This window comes from Delphinapterus leucas, chromosome 13, assembly GCF_059928025.1.
Source record: "Delphinapterus leucas isolate spDelLeu-1000000601 "Yukka" chromosome 13, BTC_Dleu_Yukka2, whole genome shotgun sequence".
Lineage (NCBI taxonomy): Eukaryota > Metazoa > Chordata > Mammalia > Artiodactyla > Monodontidae > Delphinapterus > Delphinapterus leucas.
The window spans coordinates 73,551,513-73,575,392 of NC_143141.1; the positions used below are offsets into that span (position 1 = coordinate 73,551,513).

A 23,880-nucleotide genomic window follows, 5' to 3' on the forward strand; every position below is an offset into this window, starting at 1 on the left:
CATGCCCTGCCCTCCATCTTTCAGTGATGGAAAAACTTTTGACTCCTGACAAGCATATTAATAAACTCATGATCATATAGGCGTACCTATTTATTGTCCAAACCAAGACACATTTGAAAGTGAAGGGGGCGCTATTAATAATTATTCTGGAGGGCAATAGACTTAAACCAGGACTGTCTGGGCAAACCCGGACAAGATACCTCTAGGTGTACATGTGTGGTTTGTAAATATATGAAGGGAAGCAGGTGAAGAACTCAGCTGCCATCATTATAAGATGGTATCAAGTATCAACAAATGTTAGATCCTTGAATGTTTTGCTGGAAAAGTACTAAGAGCCCTTTCAAATGTGTTGTCAGCAACACGGTCAAATAGCCGTTTATTAACTTAGGACTAGAAGGTCTACGCTGCCCGTGTATCGTGAGGTTTCTTCTTTATCACTTGGGTGTCATGAGGCCCATCCTCCTCCATTGCAACAACTGCAAGGCAGTTCTTAGTGTTAGGCTGTACCTGTACATAAGAGTCAGCCTGTAATTGGAGTGAAGAAATAGAGGGTGATGGATGGTTGCTTAGTTGCTGGCTGGTTCAGTTTCCACAAATGCAGGTTCTTACAAACGATCAAGTGTTACTTTTAAAGTCTGAGTCTGTGGTCTTTTGTTTTCCCACGACTACATACGTACAAAGGCAACCAGTGTCTTCCTGGGTATCTTATTTTTTTTTTCTATAAACCACCTGCTACCGTGCACATGACCTGCCAAGTGAGTTGCCATGCCATTTTTCATTCAAACACTTACAAAGGATTTTTGGCAGTTAATCAAATTCTGGTGTGCTCCCATGCATGCTATGGGGAAACAGGGTAACACAGGTGCTTTGGCCCAGTATCACCCCAGGGACTTGGCATCCTTCACAAGCCCAATAATGGTGTTTCCATCTGGCTCCGAAACCCCAGTAGAACTTATACACACAGCTCATTTCATTACAGTGAAGGGCTCTGTCCTAACTGCAGTGTTCTGGGTATTTCTTTTGGTCATGGGCTGCCTTATTTGCAGGAGGGTTGCTTATTTGGTGGGAACTGAGAAGGTTCTCCGGCTCCCAACTATTTCCCCATTCTACCTAAAATTCCCTCATTAAGGTTTTGTTTTTTGGGGCTAAGAAGTACAAGTGACCCCATAGTACTGGTAGCAACAATTTCACTCACTCTTTAGTGTGAAAGTGTTTGATCAGATAACCCCCCAACCTCTGGCTGAGATCTAAGAGAAGGTAGATCAGTCTTGATGCAGATGGAAGGGTTTGAAGGCACAGTGGGCCAATGCAAAATGTGGGGTTCCGGAGAGCCAGGGAGCAGCCTGCAGGTCCTTCAAAGACACGCTGGCCTTGTACAGTCCTTTGAAATGGGATTTTGTGAGACCATGGTTCCAACAGCCAAGGGTTCCAGTGTGAGGACAGGGCTATGGGTTTCCAAAATGGTAACCAAGAGAACAGGTGACAAAGGGTGGGTGGGGAAAGCCTAGTCCCATCCCCACTCCTGCCTGTCTTTTGTATCTGATGTTTTCCCCTAATTATTCCTGTTTCAGATAACTCAGCCCAAACTTGTCCTGGGATATTTGGCACCAAAAACCTTGGTTTTGTTCCCACCAGGAGAGAGGACTGACTACTAGCTGTCGGGCCACTGAGGCTCCCATCTCTTAACATTTTTAATCTTCAGTCTCTGCTCAGGCCTCCCAGTGAGCTGCCACCTGCCACCTAACACAAGTGAAGACCCAAAGCTGACTTTTTTAGCAACTGAAGCCTCATCCCAGCCACTGTGGAAGAAGAGGCCCCCTACCAAGCTCCGTCTTCTTTGAAGAAACACAACTGAGACCAAGTGAGAAGTAGCTACAGTTTAATACAAACCTGCACCAGAACACAACGAGTCGGGCTGTTTTGTTTTTGCCTCAGTCAGGTGGCCAAAGCACAGGACCATGTGTCATCATGGGGTTGACACAATCTTAGCACCATGACATTTACAGAGGAGTGAGGAAGTCACTTGGGTGCTGGAGGCTCCATCCCGACCCCAGGCTGTGCCTGCCACCTGGGCAGCTGGAGGGGGTTTGGGTTTCCGAGTGGTTCTGTGGTTTCTGGGTCAGTATCGGAAAAGCCCTCATCACGGCATTGGCTTGACCGAGACCTACTGTGGACTCCTAGCACTACACACACGCGCACACACACACACACATACAGTAGCACAATTTTCTGGTAACTTAACCCCACAAACCTAGAGAGCAGCTAAGGCAAGAACAACAGTATTTATTCAGCAAGTACAAGACCAGTTTGAGAGCTGCATTCAGTGCAACCAGAGACCCTTTTCATTCCAACCAAGAGCCAATGGGGCTGGTGATGGGGCTGGCTGGAGCTCGGCACAGGGGCAGGGAATGGGTGGCAGGGGGTGACCTTTCATTTGGTTCCTTGAACCTCCTTCTGATTTTCATCTAGAAGCTCCTGGGCAAGGGTGGGTCTATGTAAGGGTCGGGGGTGAATGAAGTGGAAGGCCTTCGATGGACCACACCAACATGTGGTCTCCCAGAGCCACGGACCACGCATCTCTCAGGCGGAGGCACTCAGAGAAGGTAAAGCTTTCCTAGCCCAAGCAGGGATGCTCTGCCCCCTGGCCACCACCACTGCTTGGCTCTTTGGCATCTGCCCAAGGCCCATGACCCAGCAAGGGCTGAAAGGAATAAAGATGATGCGCGCTGTACCACGGGGTCAGCGTCACACAATTTCCTAGGCTCAGATCCCCACCAACTGTCCCCATGGCCACCACCCTCCATGAGTGTCTTTGTTGCCTCTGCTTCCTGGGTTACTGTCTCAGTCCTCTCAGCTCCTAAGTGAGGATGTGGGGACAGCTCAAACCACAGGGCAGGCCTCCAACAAGTAACTGGCTCTGGCTCAAACAGTGATACGCGTCAGTTTGTTTACAAGAAAAATTTATCTACCTGTGCAAAACAAAGCAGAATGCCTACTGGGAGAGTAAGTCTTTTAGTTGGTTAAACTCTCAGGTGGGATCTGCAAGAGATGTCACTCCACTCCTCCTGTCCACAGCTAGGGTACACAGCCAAGCTCTTAAGGACAGTCCTGGACATTTCTGGAGTCAGAAGGCCTAAGCTTTCTGGGCCACAGCTGTGAAATGGGGGAATAATACACACTTAGCTGTCGTGAGGAGCAATTGAGAGCTCATACATGAAAGGGCTTTGACAACGTGAAAAGCACTACAGAAATGTGCCGGGTATGACCACCGGCCCAAGAGACCAGGAGCCGCGTGTCAGCCCGGGTGCTCAGACCAAATGTGCAACATGATGTCACTCCCGGAGGGGGAACAAGGCTTAGCAAGGGCAGCCTCTAGTGTTTCCATGGAAACCACCTGGAGCTTTGGAGGCAGGGAGGGCCCAACTGGGAGGAGATGGAGGCCACAGGCAGGTTAGGGTGAGGTGCTGACCACAGGAGACTGCAGCCCCGGAGCAGCGCTGTGGGCTACAACCAGGTCCTGCTGGCCTGGCCTCCCACCTGGATCTAGTCCCACCCCCATCTCTCTTAGCAGGCATGAGGCCTCTCGCCAATCACACGGATGAGCGGCGGGGCCTTGGTCCAGTAGGCGGAAGCGTACAGGCGGCTGGGTGTGTGTGTGTGTGGCGTTAGTGCTGGGAGTGACCAGGGCCAGAGATGGGAAAGGCCACCCTGCTCCCTGAAGGTCTGCGGGGCCAGCATCCCGGGCACCCTCTCAGGATGCAGGAAACTAGACCAGGAGGGGAGGGGAAGGACAGGAAGACTCCAGGAAGGGAGAAAAAGGGCCTGCGAGTCCAGTATCCCCCTCTCACCCCTGTCATCGGTGCCCTAGGCTGTCTGGTTGGTGTCGATGCAGCATCTCCTAAGGTCCACATCTATTCCTGTTTCTATGCTATGCTAGTGACACGAAGCACCGTCATTTTTCACAGGATGCACAAACAAGTCAAACCAAACCACTGCGCAAACCAAACGTGCAAAACAAAATCATATACACGCGCCTGGCACCAGCCTCATGCCCGCCCGGCCAGCCCTTCTGGGCCTGGGACTCCTGGGGGGTGGCGGAGAGGAAGCAGCTGGCAAAGGGCACAGAGTGTCCCAGCCACAACCAAACAGGGGCGGGAGATGAGTGGGGAAAAACCGGATGTCCTGGGCATGGCTGGGATGCTAACACCTGTCTGACTTGGGGAAAGTGACCACTGGGCCGAAGGGGATGGGGGAGGGAGTCCTTTTCTTTTAAAACACATCTGCTAAAGTGCTCTGGACAGCTGGCGGGTCAGCCAGGGGCAGGGCACTAAGGTCGGGCTTTCCCAAGGCCAGCCCAGAGACGGGTGTGAGAGGAGGGGCGGGGCCAGGCTCTATGCACTGGGCTCTGTGCATAGCATGGGCCCCCGGGAAGCCTGCCGAGGCCAAGGCAGGAAAGGACTGCAGCAGGAGGAACACATCTCAAAGTGCCTGTTAGGGTCGGCTCGAAGCACAGTGAATCACGTGTCAGACATGGGGAGGGCTCCCCGTGTCCCGGGGCCCCCTCAGGTGGTGCGCTGCCCAGCCCGGCCTCTCCCGCCCCCTGCAGCTGTGGCCGGAGGGCGTGTGGGCTGGTGGCAGCGGTGCATCTTCACTTGGGGGGCTGGTCAATGCCTTTACCAAATGCCACTTGACCTGCCTCCGGGGGGAGCGAGGATCCGAGCTGAGGCTCTCTTTGGAACATGGTCATCGATCTGAGAACCTGCAAGGAAGGAAGCAGAGGGTGAGCTCCCCTGGGTAATAAAACCAGGTCCTCCGTGCTTAGGATCTAATTTAATCCTCAATCCAACTCCATCTCATTTTACAGGTGGGGAAACTGAGGCTCAGGGAAGTTAACTTGGCTAATGTCACACAGCGTATAAGTGGTAGAGCCTGGACTTGAACCCAGGTCTTCCTGGTTCAGAGCCTCCATGATTAACTGCCTTGCTACACTGCCTTCACTGCTGCCAGCCCTGGGGGTATGGTCTCTTGCCAAGCACACGGACCAGGGAGATGCCTGTTAGCAAGTGGACCTTTGCACATATGCCTCAGTGAGCAAGAGAGCGAGAAGGAAGGGTGTGCCACTGCTTTGGAAAATCAAAGAACAGCACCCCAAAGGCCCCCACGTCTCGAAGTCCCGAGACTTAGAAAAGAAGGCCTGGGAACTTCCCTGGCAGTGCAGTGGTTAAGACTCCGTGCTTCCACTGCAGGGGACATGGGTTCGATCCCTGGTCGGGGAAACAAGATTCCCGCATGCCCTGTGGTGCAGCAAAAAAAAAATAAATAAATAAATTGAAAAAAAGAAAAGAAGGTCTGTGCCCCAGGGTGTGTGATGGGACATTCTTCAGCCTGTCCCATTTAGAACAGACCAGGCTTGGGGCGGAGGGAAGGTGAGAGGCTGCCTGATGTCTGCTGAACCTGAGAGCGGTTCCGCCCAGTCTTGGCTCTGCCCGAGACTTGGGTGGGAGCAGAAGCCAGAGGCCAGAGGGGGCTCGCAGCTCTGGGGGGCCTTGCTGCTTCTCCCGAGGCTGGCGGCTGCAGGAAGCGGCAGACCCAGGCAGCCGTGGGGAGCTACACCTCGTGGACCGGCAAGGCCGGGGCTCCCGCTGACACTCCACCCCGCAGATCCCTTTCTGACTCCCTGCACTCAGTCCCATCACTGGTGGGAGTAGCAGTGGCCCTCAGGGTGGGGGAGAAGTTATCTCCGTAATGAGATTGGCTCTGAGACAATGGGGAGGGTGGTGGAGAGGACCCCTCTCCACAGGTGGTCAGCTCCTCAGTCAAGAACCACCTGAGCTGCGGCCAGCACACGGCTGGGCACAGAGGAAGCTCAGCGGGCAGCCGTGCCCCCCGGCTCCCCTCTGGTTTAGTTCTCGGCCTCTCATGTTAGGACAGTTTGTGGCTGCGTCTCACCTTCCCCAGGATCTTGCTCCTCTCACCTTCCGGCCCCAGCACGGCTCTTGCAGAGCGGAGGCTCGGTCTGCGCCAGGGCTAGTCGTGAAGGCCGTTCAGTGAGACCCGGCCTCTGCCCCTTTCAAGTAGGGATCATGGCTTCCAGCAAAGCTGCTTGCAGGACCAAGGCATCTTACCGTCTCTGCCTGCTCTCCAGTGAGGCTCGCCGTTTATGCCGCCATGACCCCCACCTTTAACTACGGCCGAGCACCTGGGACACACGCTGTCGACGATAAAGTCTCTAAGCATAGATACACCCCATATATTCTATATTGTATTACATACAGTACAATTCCGGGCAGAAAAGAAGGTGGCAAACCTGAGGTTAAGATGAGGGAGGAAAGGGTATAAGGGAAGTACCACGTCTTTCAGCGAGGCTGCTGAGGAGCGGGGTGGGGATGAGGGTGCAGACCCACGTAGCACAGAGTTAACGCTTCTGCGCTCAGATCGTCTCTGGGGCATCCCTATGTGCAGGGCCCTCAAGGTATCTCAAGGGATGAAACTATTTGAACTTAGAAACCACGGGGAAAGGCCCAAAAGGGCCATGGCCTGTTAAGAGTGGCTGGTGCCCAGGGACTGGGAGAGCCCTCCTTCCCCGCCCGCCAATATTTGTGTGTCTATAACATGGGGCCCAGCAGTCGTCAACGGGCAGGGGATTGGGGAGGGAGGGAGAAGATGAAGAGGAAAGCAGCATAAACCCCTCTGCCGGGGTGGGGTTCCTAGTCCCTCTGCCCTCCTCCTGTCCCCTCACTGTGGTGGAGATGCAGGTGCCAGGCCAAGTGGCCCTTGCTCTTACCAGAGAGGCTGAAGCTGGATTCATGAAGGTCCCTCATGCCTCCGTGTCGGGTAACAGGCCGGGTAGGAGTGTCTGCGAGTGGCGTTCCCATCTCTTTTTTCCCAGGATGCACAACGACAGCTACATCCCCCAGGTAGGGAGTGCGGTCCACTCCCCTCACCTTTAAGGTCTAGTGAAGGTGGAGAGCAGAAAAGGGGAAAAGATGATGCCATCAGAGCACAGACAGCATCAACCCTCAGGGCCAAGCCACCACCACCACCAGAGCCTCCTTGATGGCTGATAAGACTTTGGAAGCTGCCACTCTTCTTAGGACCCAAATTACTGCATGTGACAAAGCCTTCCTACACCTTGAACCCGGGGGTAGAGAATCCGCTTGTACCTCCTAAATAGTGCATATGTGTGTGAGTGTTTGCATGCATGTGCATAGAGATACCCACTGACTCCCCTTGACATTGGTGGAATGTTTTCCAAGGTAGCGGGGAGACTTCTGAGGTATTCAGCTTTAGAGAGCACCCCTCACACGGAGCAATGTCATCCCCTCACTTGCCAGGCTCTCAAGAGGCCAGGCCTTTTATTGTGATCTGACAACTTTGTGGGAATAGAGGCTAAATACAGCTGATTTGGAGATTAGAATCCCCCGGCAGCAATAGTAGTTAATTTTGTACTCACAAAGGCAATAGAGTTAAGAGCCTATATTCTACAACCAGACTGCCTGGGTTCCACTCCTAGCTCTGTTATGTGTAAGCTGTGTGACCTTGTGCAAGTTATGTTACCTCTCTGTGCGTGTTTTCTTATTTATAAGAATACAGAGTTGTTATGAGATCAAATGAAATAGAACGCGTAAAGCTCTGGCACACGGTGAGTGACATGTAAGTACCAGCAGCTGTTATTATTGCAGGGGTCAGTTCGGGGCTTAATCATATTACAAAGTTTTGCTGCAAGAGGAAGTGTGTTGGAGTGTGTGCATAAGGTCTGAAGCGGCAGCGTAAATAATTTACACCCCAGGCACTCTTCAGTGACATAACCTCAATCTCCTTGCTGCACAATGCTTGCTGAAAACCTTGTTGAGAGAAACAACAGATAAGGGTGATTTCTGGAAGGCTCTTCAGCTTACATATTCCTTTGTATTCTCCAGCAGATCTGTAGTTGAGCTCAGTCCTCAGAATGTCAAAACTGGTCTGAAGTGTTTTAGCCTTTACCAGGCTGCACTTTGGGGTTTCGGGGGTGAAGGGTGGGAGTACAGACCTGATGAATCCTGGGTGAGTGACCTTGGCAGGACCCGGCTCCCGGCAGCCCCTTGCTTTGGCTTTATACAACTGGTCCCAACCCCAGAGCTACTTTCTTTCCTGAGGACCCTGCTCTGTAGGGACTGCTTATTTATAATTTGGGGGAAATGAAGTTTTTTGCGTACCTGCATTCTGTTACATAAGGGTTATACCAGAGAATAGGGAATAGAATTGGCTTTTTCTTGAGGACCTTATGTTGTCATTATAAGTGCTTTGGATAAAGGGCCTCTGAGTTGAATTTATATCAGTCCTAGAAGCTGGGCTCTTCCACTATGTCTGGCCCTAAGAGCGGTCTGATGTGAATTGGTATCTGTCTGACATTCTTGTGAGGTTGGTTTTTATTTATTTATTTATTTTTATTAGTTTTGGCTGCGTTGGGTCTTCGTTGCTGCACGTGGGCTTTTCTAGTTGCCACGAGCGGGGGCTACTCTTCCCCGTGGCACGCGGGCTTCTCATTGCGGTGGCTTCTCTTGTTTTGGAGCACGGGCTCTAGGCGCGCGCAGGCTCAGTAGTTGTGGCTCGTGGGCTCTAGAGCACAGGCTCAGTAGTTGCGGCACACGGGCTTAGCTGCTCCGCAGCATGTGGGATCTTCCTGGACCAGGGATCGAACCCGTGTCCCCTGCATTGGCAGGTGGATTCCTAACCACTGCGCTACCAGGGAAGTCCCAGGTTGGTTTTTAGAAGGGCTTCAAACACTTTCTCTGCCCTCTTTTGATCCTATTTCCTGACTAAAACATCTTTTTTTGGGAAAGCCACAGAACTGTTTAAAGATTTTTTGTTTTTTCAAATTGAGATATAATTCACATACCATAAAATTCACCATTTAAAAGAATACATTTCAGGGGTGTTTAGTGTAATTCACAAGTTTGTGCCACCAACACTGTGTAATTCCAAAATATTTTCATCACCCCCAAAAGAATCTCCGTCCCCGTGAGCAGTCACTCCCATTCTCCCCTCTGGCCAGTCCTAAGCAACCACTAATCTATTTTCTGTCTATGGATTTGCTTCTTCTGAACATTTCATACGAATGGAATCACTTAATATGTGGTCTTTTGTGACTGGATTCTTTCACTTAGCATGATGCTTTTGAGGGTCATGTGTGTTGTATGTAGCATATATTAGCACTCCATTCCCTTTTATGGCTGAATAATATTCCACTGTATGGATATACCACATTTTGTTTATTCAGTAGTTGATGGACGTGTACACTGTTCCCACTTTTTGGCCTTTATGAATAATGCTGCTATGACATTCATGTACGAGGTTTTGTGAAGACATATATTTTCATTTTTCTTGACTCTGTATATACCCAAGAGTGGAACTGCTGAGTTATTTTGGTGACTCTATAGCTAACATTTTGGGAACTGCCAAACTGTTTTCCAAAGTGGCTGCACCTTTTACATTCATCTGACGATGAACGAGGGCTCCAATTTCTCCATAGCCTCACTGACACTTGTTATTTTCCGTTTTCTTATTTTAAATCATTGCCACCCTTGGTCAGGTAGTCTAGCGTGTGAATGTGTCGCTCTTACAGTTCTTTGTGGCACGTCCCCCAGAGGTGGGGCTGAGGTCTCCTGACATTGTCCACATCTGGGAAGCATACTGGAGATGGGACCATTCACCTACCCGAGAGATCCTGAGTTCGCTTTTGAATTGAATACTGGGATAACTAAAGTCATGCTTTTTTTTTAGGTAATCCAAGTCTGCTCCCTGATAGAAGACCTGCATTTGGGCTGGGGCTCCCAGGCCCTTGGTCATGATATTTCTAAGAACACCCACCCTTTCTAGACAGAATCTGGAAGTAGCTAGGCGGGAGCGTTTTAAACCATAATAATATTGCTTTATGCCGGAGGAAGGGAAGGGGAAACCTCATGATGCTTTCACCTGTCAGTTTTGTCAGATTTGTTCTTTTCTGATGATTTGGGTTCTCCACCCAGAGGCCAGGGCTGCAGTTGGTTCCCAGCACCTGGAGTTGTCAGGACAGCTCTCAAAGATAAGGCTGGACAATCAATCCCCAAGCAACGAGGGAACAGCCAGTCTTCTTTTGGATGAAACTCTACCCAGAGTTTGGTATCCCTGGGGATAAGGTGGAGCCCCAAGCTTCAGTGAACACCCAGGGTGTTTACGGAATCCGAGGACTGGATGAAACTCTCACGATAAGACCTCAGGCCACCCCCGCATGGCAGTGAGCTAGATCTGGCTTGACCACTTCATTGGGGGGCCCAGACTCAGCACAGCCCACCCAGCCTACTGCAGTTACAGGGCGGCCGTGGGGATTTTGGGGAAAGAGCATCTCCAGGGCAAATATGACAACCAGGCCAAGCCAGGAGTCCCCTGCCCCTGAGGGACGACAAGAAGCCTGGATGTCAGGGATAGCTATGAGCACCTCATAGTACCCCCGGGCTCCCAGGGAGTTGGGGACCCTTCCCAATAAATTTTACTTTGTTACAGGTGCTCCTTTTCTACTATTTTGATTGTTCCCAAAGTGACTATTCAGGCAATAAGATTTGGTGGAAAGACAGAGTGAGAACATCTTTGAGATTTAAAAGTCATAGAGGATGTCGCCGCCAGGGGCCTTCAACCTCTTCCCACATGTCTTCTTCGCCCCCCCCCCCCCACCTTACCTTTTCTCTCTGGACCAGCTTCTTGTAGACAGTGTCTGGGAAGGACCTCAAGGGGCAGAACTTGCCGGTGCCCTCAGCGCACATGAAGACGCCGTTCTCGTACACGACCCGCCCCCGGCTGATGGTGACCAGTGGAACACCGTGGCAACGCATGTTCTCGTACAGGTTGAAGTCTCCTCCCTGCACCTGGGTGCTGGCTGAGATGGTCCTGGTGGGAAGGCAGTGGCAGGAGAGAACGCTCTGAGAGGAGGTATAGATGTCACAGCTCAACAGAAGGGAAGGTACTTAGCAGGAAGGGAAGACGCTCAGTGGGAAGGGATAATGCTCAGTGGGAAGGGAAGATGCTCAGTGGGAAGGGAAGATGCTCAGTGGGAAGGGAAGATGCTCAGTGCGAAGCATGATGCTCAGTGGGAAGGGATAATGTTCAGTGGGAAGGGATGCTGCTCAGTGGGAAGGGATAATGCTCAGTAGGAAGGGATGACCCCCAAAGGCTAGGATGGACTGTGTGCCCCACAAATTTATATGTTGAAGTCCTAGCCCCCAGTACCTCAGAATGTGACTGTATTTGGAGATAGGGCCTTTAAAGAACCAATTAAAGTGAAATGAGGTCATATAGGTGGACCCTAATCCAATCAAATGGGTGTCCTGATAAGAAGAGGAAATTGAGACACCAGAAGCGCACGCACAGAGGAAGTGCCATGTGAAGACAGAGGAAGAAGATGGCCATCTACAAACCAAGGAGAGAGGCCTCAGAATGAAATCAACTCTGCTGACCCCTTGATCTTGGACTTCTAGTCTCCAGAACTGTGAGAAAATAAACTTCTACCGTTTAAGCCTCCCGTCTGTGGTATTTTGTTATGGCAGCCCTAGCGGACTAATACACTGGGCTGTACTCTAGGGGTCTTTCTGCCAATAGCAATCCCTAACAGCCACACCTGCAGCAGCAGCAGGGACCAGCCCCAGGCTGGATGCAGAACCCGGCTTCTCAAGTGCCCTAATGGAGAAGCAGTGTGGGGATCCCAGCAGGGAGGTGCGTTTCTTTGCAATTCAACTTTTTATCTTCAAAATCCCTGCACATTTTTGTCTATCTTGTTCGCTGCTAGCTTGTGCACCTAGAAAAGTGCTCAGCAAATGGTGGCACTTTTCTATTTGTTGAGTGACTGAATGAAATTTAACATTAAAAAACAATTCCCATTACCCTGCTCAAATCTCTGAGTAAAGATGATGCCCTGGGGCTTCCCTGGTGGCGCAGTGGTTGGGAATCCGCCTGCCAGTGCAGGGGACAGGGGTTCGAACCCCGATCCGGGAAGATCCCACATGTCGCGGAGCAGCTAAGCCCGTGCACCACAACTACTGAGGCTGCTCTCTAGAGCCCGCGAGCCACAACAACTGAGCCAGCGTGCCACAACTACCGAAGCCTGTGCACCTAGAGCCCATGCTCTGCAACAAGATAAGCCACCGCAGTGAGAAGCCAGTGCACTGCAAGGAAGAGTAGCCCCTGCTCGCCAGAACTAGAGAAAGCCTCCGTGCAGCAATGAAGACTCAACGCAGCCAAAACAAAATAAATTAAATAAATTAACTAAAAAAAAAGATGATGCTCATAACAGGTGAGTTATCCTGTGGCTTGATAACTCCTGATTCACTTCATTTACCCACTCAACTTGTGTTCATTAACACCATGGGTGTCAAGCGCTGTGTGCTCAAGGGGACACACACCCTCAACGGGAGAAGCAGAGTGTTGGTGTAAGAGTCCGGAACTGAGTGTCAGGACATCTATCTGGTTCAGCCAATTATTAGCTATGTCATGTGGGGAGTCCCTCTACTCTCTGCTCTTAGTTTCTTCAACAGTAAAATGGAAATAAGAACTTTAGGCTTAAGTGCTTCTTGGGGCTATGTGAAAAGCAAACGAGATAGTTGATGTGACCTAGCTCTGAAAAACTGTAAAGTGCCGTGCACATGGAGCTGCACTATAGCAGATCTTCAGACCTTCTTGTTCACTGTTGCATTCCTAGTGCTTGGACCATGGCAAGCCCTCAAGTATTTGTTGAATTGAGCACACCTTAGGGTCATCTTGCTCTATGCTATAAGTAGTGCAAAGATGATATGCTTTTGGAGCTCTGTAATATAAGGCCCTTAAAATCCCAAGTCCCTCTAGCCCTGGAGACTAGCAGCAGGTTTTACTTTGTAGCTTCTGGGTCCCACACCACCACGTCGGCATCGGCTCCAGGGATGATGCGGCCCTTGCGGGGATACAGGTTGAGAATCTTCGCTGCATTGGAACTGGTAACAGCCACAAAACGGTTCTCATCCATTTTTCCTCCAACCTGAAACATTGCAAAAGTGTTAGGTCAACTGAGGCCCTGTGTGTGTGCCTCAAATCCTGGGTCACGCTTGACCCTGGCCTGAGGACTTTTAGTTGCTCAGAACAATGGTGCTGAGAAGGACAACGCCACGGGCATCATCTCAGATGAGCCAACTTGCTAGGCTTGGTTCCATGCTACTCCTCTCTCCTTCTTGCAGCAATGGGGGCGGGTGGGCCCTTGTTCCAAAAGGTTGCTTTCCTGGTGCAAATCTACCTCCTGTTTGTAAAACCAGGTCTACTCGGTACTCACTCTGGATAAATCAGGAGCTTCCCTGCATCCACGAAGGGACATATATTCTCTCCTGGAAAGGCATCTTATCGTCCCACCCATGAAGGCACCGTGGACTCTTTTCAAAGGGGATTCTGGAGCTGCCTTATGGGTCTTCCCCGAGCTGGTTGTTTAGGCTTGAGGATTTCAAATCTCTTTGGCCTCATACTCTATGCTGCATCTAATCTGTGATAGGTCAAGATCAAAACTACTTATTCTTCATGGGCAGAACAGGAGGTATTCAAATGAAGTCCCAGCCTCTATCTTTATTATTGGACAAAAGATATCAAGATCTTTAAAAAGGTTCATATCCCTTGGCCCAGAAATCCGCTTCTAGGAATCTGTCCTCAGGAAATAATTAGAAATGCTGATGTACGCTCATGAACAAAGAGATTCTCTGCAGCATTATTTCTAAGAGCAAAAATTTGAAACAGCTGAAAGTTCCAAACATCGTGGAAGGATTCATTGAAGTATGGCACTGCCGTTGGAGGGAATATTATTTAGCCATTAAAAATATGTTTTTAAAGAATTTTTACTGATACAGGAAGACACTCAAAATACACTGTTATATGAAAAGAAGATGAACCCAGTAATTAAAATAATGTATAGTACATGCATAGAGCTGGAAAGAAATATACCAAAATATTAATAATTTCCCAGTATGGAATTATGGGGTTTTTTCCTAATACTTTGCCGTATTTTCCAAATTTTTACGCTAGGCATTATTACCTTTCCGATCAGGAAAAAAAAATACCTTTTCTGTTTTCCTTTTGAGTGAAACAGGAGCTGTGGTTGACCCAGCCCTCCTAAGGGTGAAAATTCTTCTGAGGCCCAGAGTGGGGAGGGGTCGTGGGAACATACCACTCCTCTCTCCCAGATGACGCTCATGCGGTCCTGTACGCCGCTCACGCCGTGTGGGATCTTGGTGAAGTCCTCCTTGCCCATAGCTTTCTGCTTCGTGGTGAAAGGCCGGTGATCTGACGCCACAATGTTCAGAGTATCACTGGGTAGAGAGAAGGACATGACCAGTAAGGGGAGGGGAGGCCAGGGTCCCAGAGGGTGGGGACAGGGACAGAGAAAAAACCTTCACTTGGAAACCCGGCAAAGCTGGTTTCGATCTCAGCTCTGCCACTTCATAGCTGTATGGCCTCTAGCGAGTTATCTGTGAGAGCCTCAGTTTACACATCTGCAGAATGAGTGTATGTGCCAACTGTGGCACAGAATGCCAGCGTCACGGGAGACACTGAGAGTCTTTGGATGTTAAGAGAACTAACGGGTGGAGAAAAATTGAACTTAAGAGTTTAACTAAGGGCTTCCCTGGTGGCACAGTGGTTAAGAATCCACCTGCCAATGTAGGGGACATGGGTTCAAGCCCTGGTCTGGGAAGATCCCACATGCCGTGGGGCAACTAAGCCTGTGCACCACAACTACTGAGCCCGCGTGCCACAGCTACTGAGCCTGTGTGCCACAGTTACTGAAAACTGCGCGCCTAGAGCCCGTGCTCCACAAGAGTAGCCACCACAATGAAGCCCGCACACTGCAACGAAGAGTAGCTCCCGCTCGCTGCCAACTAGAGAAAGCCCGCGCACAGCAATGAAGACCCAACGCAGCCAAAAATAAATAAATAAATTAAAAAAAAAGAGTTTAACTAAAGTGAGAGGGTGGAGGTAGTTTTACTTCCATAGAACCATATGCCGACTCCCTCTCATCTCCCTCCTCAACCTGCACCAGGCCCTGCTGGCAATAAGCATGTGCTTGGTAAAACACTCGAGTTCCCTGTTAGGCTTTGCTTGGATGTGAGGGCTCTCCTGGCCCTGCAGGGAAGAGGAAGGACAAGACGGAAGAGAAGTCTGCCTTGATCAACCAGCAACGACGTGCCAGTGGTTCATCGCCGCTGCCATCTGTGAACATGGTCCTCAAATGGTTGCTGAGGCTACGGTGGGTAAGGCACGGCCAGGCTCTCGAGGGGTTCCGGGCCAGCTCAGAACTCGGGGCAGAGACTTACATCAGTGAGAGTGCACATAGCATGCCACTCTGTGGCATGGGCTGGTAGCTCCCTGCGCCAAAGGCGCTGTTCTGGGCCCTCTCAGAGACTGCGGGAGGGGCTCTTCCACAGAGCAGAGGGTTTATTCTAGGGTCTCCTGGGGATCCCCACATCCCCCAGACCTGCAGAACCCACCAGAGATAAACAGAATCTTTAGGTTTTCACTTGCTCCTCAGGGATCCTCCAGACACCCGGGTAGGGCTCAGATCAGAAGATGCCCATCAGAGTCCTGGGTTGAGGGTCTGGGACCCCAGGACCCCATGCTTTAACTGACAAGTCTTACTGAGCACCCACTTTTCTAAAAAGGCCCCTACACAAATAAGTGCTTACTAGGCAAGAGTGAATGGGGGGGCACATTACAGAAGGGCTTTTGGGGTCCCCTGATGCTGCCCTGAATCTGAGAGGTATGACAGACCCATCCTTACTCTTTAAAGTTTAAAACACCACTGCCTTTTGTTAAGTACTTTAAAAATATATATGTTCAAATGAAAAAATTTCTGATCCCTTTGAGAAGTCAGATTTTAAATAAAGGACAAATCCTTATATCTATAGATTGTACTTATTACCCTGGTATATTCGAAGAAACCACATCCTAAAGTAGATCATTATGAAACAGCTCATATTTTCTTATAGAAATATGATAATTGGTGTCTGGGTTTTCTATCAAGTATTTTGCATAATACCAATTATCACCAACAACGTCATAGAAGCAAAATTATAGTAATCATAAATTCCTAAAAATGTAAAAACTATGCTCCAAATTCTATAAAACTGCACACGTTTACAATATGCACTGATTAAAAAAGGGATTTGGGGACTTCCCTGGTGGCACAGTGATTAAGACTCTGAGCTTCCAATGCAGGGGGCCTGGGTTCGATCCCTGATCTGGGAACTAGATCCCACAGGCCGTAACTAAGGGTTCGTGTGCTATAACTAAGGAGCCAGCGAGTCGCAACTAAGGAGCCCATGAGCTGCAACGAAGGAGCCCGCCTGCTGCAACTAAGACCCAATGCAACCAAATAAATAAATATTAAAAAATGGGATTCAAACTATTCTCATAATAGTTCACATGAAATTATAATTCTATTTAAATGAATAGAAGTTAGTTAAATAATTTAAATAGGGCTTCCCTGGTGGCGCAGTGGTTGAGAGTCCGCCTGCCGATGCAGGGGACACAGGCTCGTGCCCGGTCTGGGAAGATCCCACATGCCGCGGAGCGGCTGGGCCCGTGAGCCATGGCTGCTGAGTCTGTGCGTCCGGAGCCTGTGCTCCGCAACGGGAGAGGCCGCAACAGTGAGAGGCCTGCGTACCGCAAAAAAAAAAATAAAATAAATAAATAATAATTTAAATAAATTTGACAAAATAGGCTAGATATAAAAACTTGAACTATTCGATAAATAATACTTTTCTTCCCCTGCCTATTTAAATTTGTGTGGCTTTGGGCACTGTAATTTGGGTGGGTTGGGAGTTTTACTACCTTTTTGTTCTTTCAGTAAATTTGCTTGTGGCAAGCAGAGGTATTTCAAAAGATTCTTTGATCTTGGAACTGAGCCCAAATTCTTATAGTGGGTTCTTGATACTTGTTTGTTTTTGCTGTGTTGATAATGATGAAAAGGAGGCCGGTTTTTTCCCAACAACAAGCATTTTTAAAAGAAAGAGCTGATCTAGCATTTCTCCCTTTACTCTCTCAAATTGGTTAAATCTGTCAGAGCTGCCACTGCTCAGAATCACAGCAAAACTATGGGACAGACTTTAATTACTGCCACTGTGCCACAGCATATCCTGCCCCTCCAGGGGCCACCTTCACCCCGGGACCCTACTGCCTGCACTCCAGTTGTATTTGGAAAGCCCCACACTGCTCTTTCGGTTGTTAACGTAGCAGGATGTGGAGTGGAAATTTTCCAGTTGTTAGCCAACCAGGACTGAAAACTAAGGACATGGATGAAATAAAAGCCCCATTATCTAACGACAGCCACCTCCAACTGGGGCTGGTCACTTACATCAACACCCCCCCACCATCACCCTAACAGAGGTGTATCACCACCCCTAGGTCTTGTAAAAGCAGAAGACAGGGAGGGCGACTGAGGTGTTGGCAGAATGGTGAGTCCTGCAGTCTCTCCCTTCTTCCTCTTTTCATGGGTTGAATGGTGCTTTCCTCTCCCCCAAGTAGTCTCAAGAGGGGACATTTCAAGAGGTTCACCTGTGGAGAACAGAGGTGACAGCAGCGGTCACCTGCCTGAGCCTCTGGGTGAGGAGAGCCAGGGGTGGGGGCCAGCCTGCCCTCCCACCGTAGGGAGTGGCAAAGCTGTGTGAGCTTGCTCTGGGCCCCAGATACTGTAGAAGGCGGCCAGGCTTAAGCTGCTTGGCCAGATTCTTGTTCACAGGGAATTGCTAGTTCTGGAAGCCGGGAAGGTACGGGAAGGAGAGGTCAAGCTGCACTCCATCTCCTGTGTCAGAGGATTGCGTGAGGGTGACTCAAGAGAGCCTGTATCTGGGCACATGCCCCATACAAGGAGGGCCCCAAAGGCCAGTCACTTTTAGCCAGAGAAGCAGCAACGATTAGTGCAGGAGTACAGATCGTGTTGGGTATGGAATGGAATTCCCCACCCCTTTAATCCTAACCCCTATTAATTCTCTGAGCTGGGGGGTGGGAGGGGAAGAGACTGACTTTTAAACTGAACTGGACTTCAATAAGCAAAAGAGAAGAAAAAGCAATGGCCTTTACCAGTATCAAAATGTCACTAGAGGCAAGAAAGAATTTGAAGCAAAACGAAACAAAATCTTTCCATGATTGTGTCCCAACAAATTCAGACGATTCATTAAAGCATTTTATTTAGACCTGGGTGGAATGGGGAAAAGCAGTGTTAGAAAAAGAAGAGCTGGGGAAAGGGAGGTCTGGAGGAAGATGTTACGGGGAAAGAGGGAGAAGGTGCAGAAGGAAAAGGGGAAGAGGAAAGAAAGGAGGGAGAAACACATGGAAGGAGGGAGGTACATACAACGAGAGAAAACCACGTGGGACACAATGAGAAGAGGGAGAGGTGAAGAAAGACGAGAGATAGAAAGATGCACAGATTTTCTAGGGTAAGTCAGAGGCCACATCCTAGAGTTCCCCAGTGGTCTCCAGTGTAAGGTGTCAATATCCTTTGAAATTCTGAATAACCACTTTTCACAGTTTTATATACGCTCTTTACTCGTCACCTCAGAAGCTCTCATCCAAATCAAGTGGTGATAGGAGCTGCATGGAGAAGCTAACAAAAGCAAAAATCATCCTCTGGACACAACGAAATCAAACTTAGGTCAGGTTTGGGGCCTCTACGATATCACCTTAAAGATCTACAAATTCCCGGAATGGCGCACATTGTGAGATAATGCCGCGCCGTGGTCCTGCTGAAACACCTTACTTGGCCAGCAGGCTCATGAGGTAGGTTGAGGTGTTGGTGTCCAGTCTTAGGGGAGGCACCGTGACATAGGCGGCTGCATGGGACCAGTCCTGGTGGTAGTAGTGCAAGCCCGTCAGTGTGGCGTGCGCGGCGGTGGTCTCGGCCAGCACGACCTTCCCTGAAAGGAGAGGGTTCAAACCGTCACCAGGAGGCCAGTCAACCTGGGAGATCATTGGTCTGAGCCTCTCACGGGGCAGGTGAAGGAGCTGAAGTCAGAGAGGAAGGGACTTGCCCGAGCTCAGCTGGGCATCTGAGGGCAAGGTCAGACTGTTCTCTGTCCCCGTGCTGACTGCAGGCAAGAACAGAAGGGCGAGGGCGCCGAGGCGGGGCAGCATTCGTCTGTTTTCCGAGCAGACGGCTGCTGGAAGCAGCTTCAGGAGAAAACTGGGGGTGGCACCGTAGCAGGGGATAGAGGGCAGGGAGACGGAGGTGGGAGGCTGGAACAACAGCACAGGAGAGACGGCGAAGGGGGTCCCGCTGAAGAAGCAAGAGTCAGGATTTGGAGGGCAATGTGGTGGGAAGGCTGAAGGCCCTTGCTCCCAATTTATATCCTCAGGTTTGTGACCGTGACCTGTTTCTCCTGTTACTGGGCCCTCACTGGCACCCCGAGCCGGACTGGGAGTACAAGCACGTACAAAGCCTTCAGGTGCTGCCAGGTGCTCCGACACACAGGTGCCCTGGGGCTGGTACACTGGGTTCCTGAAAGGGACGCTGGGCCCTCCCAGTGTCGTTTCTCCAGGGACTTCCCAGGCATTTCCCCCCTGAAATGTCCGTTGGAACTGGTCCAGGATTTCATGTTGGTTACCAACGCAACCACTAGCAAAACCCAAGAGACTGAAAAAAATACCAGTTAATGAGCTGATTGAAAACTTGGAAAACTTTACCAGACCCAGGAGAGGTGACGGACACTTCCGTAAAGCTGTTATGCAAACAAGTGTGCAGGCGAAAACACTGGTGCCAATGCACTGAACCCAGGCCAGTGCAGGGTGCTTGTGAGGAAGACAGCCAGAGAGAAAAGGGAAAGGCAGGCTCAGGGCCTGGCCCCAGGAGCCGGGCTGGGAAGTGCATGGAGCTGCTGGGCCCCACCACACACGGGCGCTGCTCAGCCCAGCCTACGGACTCACCTTGCATCTTAGCAGCTGCAATAACGTCACCGGCCGAGATGCTGGACACGTTGACCAGGTAGATGGGACAGTGAGTCTAAGGACGGGAAACACGGTGGGAAGGAGAGAGCATCAACCCCATAACCTAACAAGGACCAAGGTGACCGGACCAGCCCAGTCCTGGCCCCAGCGCTGCCCCCTGCATCGCTTAGCACTCCCCTCAGGGTGGCGGTCTTCTGCTGGGAATGCAGGGCTGGTGGCTGCAGGCTGGGGAACCCCACGAAACAAGGAGGGGACACAGGCAGCGCCCAGCACCAGAGCCCAGCAGGGGGACATCAGGGCAAGATGCCAAGTGCTGAACCTCACATTTTCTACCAGCCAACACCTAGACTATTTACAACTTGAAATGAGGGACTCTTCATTTCCTATTCATGAACGTGATGACCTAGAGACAGTTGTGTATTATATCCCATATCTAAAATGATGATGTCTGCCATCTGCCATATCAGTAGACGGAATGTACCCTGGAGAAGAAACAATACACAAGAGGTTCAGGGCTCACAGTCTACACCAGACAGGACCGGTCTTGCAAATGGACACCTGGATTATAATACTGATTAGCTTTTCCTCTATCAAGCTGTGTGACCACGGTCCACGGCTTCACTTCTCTGGGCATGTATTTGAACTAAGAAAACGAGGAGCTGCCCTTCTGTTATTCAGATCTTTCCTAATTCTGGGGTAAGTTTCCATCAGGAAGTAATTGATAGTGTAACTATTGTTACGACAGTAAAACCATGTCCTTGTCCAGCTCCTGGACTTATAAAGGGCTAATGGGAAACTGTTTTCCCAAATGTTATGCTAATGCCTTCTTTGCCTGTCAGATTAGGAGGATAGAGAATTTAGCGGCTGGCCTGACATTTGATGTGCTTGGCACAAGTTTCCTGACTAATTCTGAGACCAACTGGACCTCCAACCTCTGTGTTCCCCTGGCATTCCTAACACCACATCCTCAGCTCACAGCCTTCAGGGTAGCCTAGGTCTTTCTGGAGGAGAAGTTCTTAAGTGTTAGCGCCCATTAGGATCATTAGCGGGCTTGTTAAAACACAGGTTGCTGGGCGTCACCCCCAGTTTCTGATTCAGTGGGTCTGAACAGGCCTGAGCATTTGCATTTCTGAGTTCCTATTTCTAACAAATGATGTTGATGCAGCTGGTCCAGAGACCACACTTAGAAAACTAGAGTTCAGATTATCTGAGCAAATAGAACACTTAATGATGGTTTAGGAGGAGAAAGGATCTTGGTACAGTGTTCTCCTGTTTTTAAAGTGCTTTTCCTTCCACGACTCCTTTGATCCTCACAACCGTCCTGTGAGGAGTGGGCGATATTATCATTCCAATTTTAGATAATAAAATAGTCTCTCGGAGTGGTTGATTGACTTGCGTGGGACTGGAAGCTTGTCTTTGGTCAAGGCCCCAAGGTGTGTGCTCATTCCCACCACCACACTGCATCAGTGCCCCCTTACCCTGAACCATACCAAGGAAAAATCATGAATGGCCCAGAGGCAGAGGTTCGAATCATGATTCTCTAAGCAAACGTCCCTCTGCTCCTCTACAAGGAACAGATTCCAGCTGCCATGAGGCTCTGTGGTCCCCACCTTGCCCTGCCTCTGCTGGGAGGCATTTCCATTTGAGCAATGAACCAGGTCTCAGCAAGATCAGCAGGGTAGAACGGAGAGCCGGTGGCAGGGAGGACTCCTGCCTGGTCTGTGGGAATAGCAACGGTGTTGTTCATTCAGCAAACGGTGTTCATTGGCGGTCCTGGGAGCCAGGCATGGGGCTGGCACCCAGAGCAGAATGGGACTCTACTGTACAGGCTGGGTTCTGACCCCAGAGTTGAGAATGGGCTGAGGGTGAGCTGGGGTCTACTTACTCTGTTTGCAATGGTGATAACTCGGTGAGTGGCTTCTGCCTCCACCTGTTAGAAACAGAGGACAGGAAGAAAACAAGCTTCACCATCTCCCCAAGCAAGCTTACATCTCCCTGACACCCCACCTCGTACGCAGAAAGTGCTGGAATGTCTGACTCAGAGCTGGAGTGACAAACAGCACCCACAGGGGCTGGCTCGGGGGGAAACCCTGGGCAGGGGCACCAAGCTCCAACCACCTCTGCTCACACTGAGAGAACCCCGGGACTTAGGGTTCTAGGCACGTCTTTGCTGGATGCTACTCAGGGCTTAAGTAAAAGACGACAAAACAAGAACAAATGAAAACCTGCAGTCACACCTCTCCCTGGTTTCTGGTGCATTCTCTCCACAGCCATCTCAGAACTGTAGCAAAGGACTAATACTGATTGATTTCAAGCTGAAAATTAGCCTAGATCGGGATTACTGAACCTCGGCACTAGTGGCATTTGGGGTGAGATAATTCTTTGTGGAAGCGGCTGAACAGACATTGCAGGCTCTTTGGCAGCATCCTTCACCTCGACCTAGTAGATGCCAGTAACATCCTCCCCCCAGGTTGGGATAACCCAAAATATCTCTGGACATTGCCAAATGTCCCTGGGGAGCAAAACATCCTTAGATGCTCCCCTTTAATCAGTAGATGGTGAAGGTGGTATTCTTGCTATTACTGCCACTACGGTCAGCACCGCTCTCTTCCCCCTCATAGAGCTCCACAAAGCCCAGTCCTGTGCGCATCCCGCCACCCCTCTTCTCACAGGCACTCTGAGTGCCTTGTTGAAGCTGGTGTGTCTTTCTCTATCAACTCTGAGGTGCCCAAACAGGAGCTATATTCAAGCGCTCTCGCAGACAGAGACAAACCCACGGCAGGAGTAAGGTGGGACCCCCGCCCACACCAGGTTGGCCCACTATAGGCTGACTTGGTTCCTGTCTGATGACAGAACCATCACATCCTGTCTCCAGCTCCTCGTCCCCCAAGGCCTCCCCATCAGTCCCTCATGGACATCCAACCACCACTCTGCATTTAAGGCTTTGAAGAAATGGAAAATAGCTCTCCCCTCACCACTGGTAAGGCATGTCCGAACAGGGTCATAGGGCAAGAACACATTATTTATCTAACGTGATCCTCCAGAGCCGAATTCTTCAGCAAGGGGGACCTGGGGGCATTTGTGTCGACACCCTGCAAAACTGTGCAAGGATAAAACCAGAGGGCAGAGGGAGAGCAGGGCTTAGTCACCATCTCAGCAACGAATAGGAAAAGGGGGAAAGAGCACAGACACGCATGTGCCTCTCGTTTCTAGTGGGAAGGGTCCAAAGTTTTCCACAGATGCTCAAAGGGATCTCAGCCCCAAAATGCCAACTCACTGGCTTATAGTCTGGAATTTCTTCTAACATCTAAAGGCCCTTTCAGTCTGTCTTTTCTCTCCCGATTCAATTTTGGCCAAAGCAACCCCTGGCATGTTCACATGGCCTCCCTCAGACCCTTGAAATCAGCCCCCAATGAGGTGGGTCTGTTTCCCCAAAGTTGTCTTCCCCAAGGAAGCTGAAGGGCAGGTCGGCTGTAGCATGGAGGAAGTTGTTCCCTGGGAAGCTTCCAGATGGGAATTTCACCCATGAAGAAAGCAATGCCATACAACTCGTATTTACCGATGACTCTTCTATCCTAAAGGTTCTGTGAATCTATAGGAAAGATGATGACAAAGAACACGGATATCTTCCTCACCTCCTCTGGACGGCTGATCTCAATTCCTTCTGGGCCTGTGATACCCAAATCTAGCGCCTCCTTTGCACCCTGAATAAGAGCAAAAGAAAGAAAATTGAGAGAATCATAGAGATACAAAAAAATACTGAACCCAAGGGACAGTAAAATATTTTCAGCACAGCCCATTCCAATAGGTTTGCTGCTTTTCTCACTTCTGTAACACCCATCTTAGAACGAGGGCAGGATTAGGACAGGGATCCCCTGAGTCTCACTTCATAATGATTGAAAATATCTTTTCCTCTTAAAAATACAG

General features: G+C 50.1%; 1 protein-coding gene across 1 annotated transcript in view; it reads right to left on the minus strand.

Annotated features, from left to right (window-relative positions):
- Positions 1-204: 204 nt before the first annotated feature.
- DPYSL5 (dihydropyrimidinase like 5) overlaps positions 205-23,880 on the minus strand; it is a 90,329-nt gene continuing 66,653 nt past the window's right edge. The window contains exons 5-13 of the mRNA XM_022574254.2: positions 23,589-23,657; positions 21,839-21,883; positions 19,933-20,008; positions 18,770-18,926; positions 14,186-14,327; positions 12,876-13,018; positions 10,695-10,902; positions 6,785-6,953; positions 205-4,759 (exon numbers count right to left, since the gene is read on the minus strand). Of these exons, the coding sequence (XP_022429962.1) occupies positions 4,674-4,759; positions 6,785-6,953; positions 10,695-10,902; positions 12,876-13,018; positions 14,186-14,327; positions 18,770-18,926; positions 19,933-20,008; positions 21,839-21,883; positions 23,589-23,657 (1,095 nt within the window). The 3' untranslated portion in view covers positions 205-4,673. The remainder of the gene's footprint in view (positions 4,760-6,784; positions 6,954-10,694; positions 10,903-12,875; positions 13,019-14,185; positions 14,328-18,769; positions 18,927-19,932; positions 20,009-21,838; positions 21,884-23,588; positions 23,658-23,880) is intronic.